General features: G+C 52.2%; 1 protein-coding gene across 1 annotated transcript; it reads right to left on the bottom strand.

The window, feature by feature from the left end:
• Positions 1-440: 440 nt before the first annotated feature.
• On the bottom strand, positions 441-1,367 carry LOC128903574 (olfactory receptor 14J1-like). Its single transcript, XM_054187589.1, has one exon. The coding sequence runs from the start codon at positions 1,365-1,367 to the stop codon at positions 441-443; it is 927 nt and encodes a 308-aa protein (XP_054043564.1).
• Positions 1,368-2,782: the final 1,415 nt, after the last annotated feature.

The raw sequence follows: 2,782 nt of genomic DNA, 5'->3' as shown, positions 1-2,782 counted from the left end.
GCAGCCAGGGGCAGCCCCAAGGGACCCAGGGGCTGATCCTCCATGGGGCAGATGAGCATTTGCCTCCTGAACCCCTCCTGCATGCTGGGGCTGCTCACCCAGCTCCAGAGGAGAAGTAAAGAGATGGGAGGTGAGACAAATAGGTTTTTTCCATGTTTCTTTATTGAGCTTTTTTAAAAAGGGAGCCTGGATCCATATATAAATAAGATCTTTGGGTCAAGGAAAAAAGAAGTAGAAGGCCAAGAATAATAACATCACAGGTCTCCAACAAAAAAAACCAACACATAAAAACAAAGAAACAAACCAAACCAAAATAAAACAAAAACAAAACCAAAAAAAATCCCACAAAGAGAAAGTAAAGAAACATATGAAAAAAAGTTCATCCTGGCTTTTCCTGAGATACAGTGGAACCCCATTGGCATAATGGGCGCCTTATTAATCTAAAGGAGATGGGATCCCAATAGCTTCCTCAGGGCGTCCTTGAGCTCTTTGTTCCTCATGCTGTAGATGAGGGGGTTCACTGCTGGAGGCACCACTGAGTACAGCACTGCCACCACCAGATCCAGGGATGACCATGAGATGGAGGGGGGCTTCAAGTGAGCAAATAATCCAGTGCTGACAAGCAGGGAGACCACGGCCAGGTGAGGGAGGCACGTGGAAAAGGCTTTGTGCCGTCCCTGCTCAGAGGGGATCCTCAGCACGGCCCTGAAGATCTGCACATAGGACAGCACCATGAACACAAAACAAACAAAAGCTAAAGAACAACCTAATACAAGAAGCCAAACTTCCCTGAGGTAGGAATGTGAGCAGGAGAGCTTGAGGATCTGGGGGATCTCACAGAAGAACTGGTCCACAGCATTGCCCTGGCAGAGGGGCAGGGAAAATGTACTGGCCGTGTGCAGCAGAGCATTGAGAAACCCACTGGCCCAGGCAGCTGCTGCCATGTGGACGCAAGCTCTGCTGCCCATCAGGGTCCCGTAGTGCAGGGGTTTGCAGATGGCAACGTAGCGGTCATAGGACATGACAGTGAGAAGATAAAACTCTGCTGACATAAAAAAGAAAAAGAGAAAGACCTGTGCTACACATCCCCAGTAGGAGATGGCCCTGTTGTCCCACAGGGAATTGGCCATGGATTTGGGGACAGTGGTGGAGATGCAGCCAAGGTCGAGGAGGGCGAGGCTGAGGAGGAAGAAGTACATGGGGGTGTGGAGGCAGTGGTCACAGGCGATGGTGGTGATGATGAGGCCGTTGGCCAGGAGGGCAGCCAGGTAGATGCCCAGGAAGAGCCCGAAGTGCAAGAGCTGCAGCTCCCGTGTGTCTGCGAATGCCAGGAGGAGGAACTGGCTGATGGAGCTGCTGTTGGACATGTGCTTAGTCCGTGCATGGGGGTCTGTTTAAAGAGGAGAAGACATTCAAAACTTAAGGCAGACTTCGTTGATCCCATCCTATTCCTTTTTCCAAAATTTTCCCCAAAATGACTTCTCTTTCCATGGAATAATTTCATTCAGACCCTTTCTGTGAGATCAGCTTTGTGCTGCTGAGGGCAGTATCTTTGTAGGGGCAGAGATCCAGATGTTGATTTCCAATACTCCCTGGGTTATTCACCTCTAAAAGAAACAGAGTTGGATTTTCAATTCCTTCTCCTCAGCTGAGAGATGAATTTTTGTGTCCCATCACCCACCCAGACAACCCAGAGCAGAAGTTTGGAAGAAGAGGGTCCTTCCCTTTCAGGTAGCCCCTGCCGTGCTGTGCTTCTTGAAAAGTCTCCTGTGAATGTCCTGCAGTGATCTGCAGCTGTGAGCAGCTCTCACCCACGCAGCACCCTCTCAATAGCAGGACCCTTCCCTGCTGCGTCCCCACATGCCCATGGGGTCTCGCCAGGCTGGATGAGAGCTGACCCTGCAGGTGGGGGGAGGTGGGGGGTGTGATGCTGAGTGAAGGACACCGGTGGGACAGTGCCCAGCCTTGCTGGGGGTGTGCAAGGAGGCCAGGAGGCGCCCCCCAAGTGCCTTAGGACAACATGTCTCCTCACAGGCCTTGGTGGCAGAGACCATTGCTGTGCCCCAGGGGACAAAGACTTGCATTCTCTTGGTGACTTCCAGCCTTTCCAGTGCCCTTTGCCATCTCCACCACAGCTTGTCCTATGCTGTCCCACAGCTGCTTCTTTTTCCCTGCAGGCTGGAGACACCCATCTCCCTTCCCCACCTTGCTCTCACCCTGGCAGTTCGACACTCACTGACGTCTGTCCACCCTCACACTCTGCTCCTTGACACACAAAGACATGGACTCATCTCAGACTCCTTCTGCAGGACTTGTGGAAAGGGATCCTGCTGCTGCAGGAAATACAATGGCTGCCATAGGATGGAGGATACCAGCTCGCCAGACAGTGATGGGCATCACACACTCGCCATGCCCACCCCCATCCAGGACTGGGGTTAAGTGCCCAGGCATCTTGGCTCTGCTGGAAATCCCTCCAGTGAGTCCAGAAATCCCAACCCAGGGAAGAGAAATGCTGAGACACTTCACTGCTGAGAAGGGAAAAGCTGGCTGAAGCCCTGGGACCACTAGTGTGGACGTCCCAACACCTATGGAAGAGTCCAGGAAAGTTTCCAGGAAGGAGAGACCTCACAGGCACCAAACACAGGCACAAGCCTCATTCTGGCCTAAAAAGGTATGCAGAAGGAAATGACCTCACAAACACAGACCCCAGTCATGAGCCTGCTGCTGGACAATCATGTGCCCAAGGAACCATAACCTCAGAAGCAACCTCTAGCTGCTGGCA

Source organism: Rissa tridactyla, unplaced genomic scaffold (genome assembly GCF_028500815.1).
Source record: "Rissa tridactyla isolate bRisTri1 unplaced genomic scaffold, bRisTri1.patW.cur.20221130 scaffold_47, whole genome shotgun sequence".
NCBI lineage: Eukaryota > Metazoa > Chordata > Aves > Charadriiformes > Laridae > Rissa > Rissa tridactyla.
Note: the sequence above shows the minus strand (reverse complement) of the source record. Positions and strands in the feature narration are given on the sequence as shown.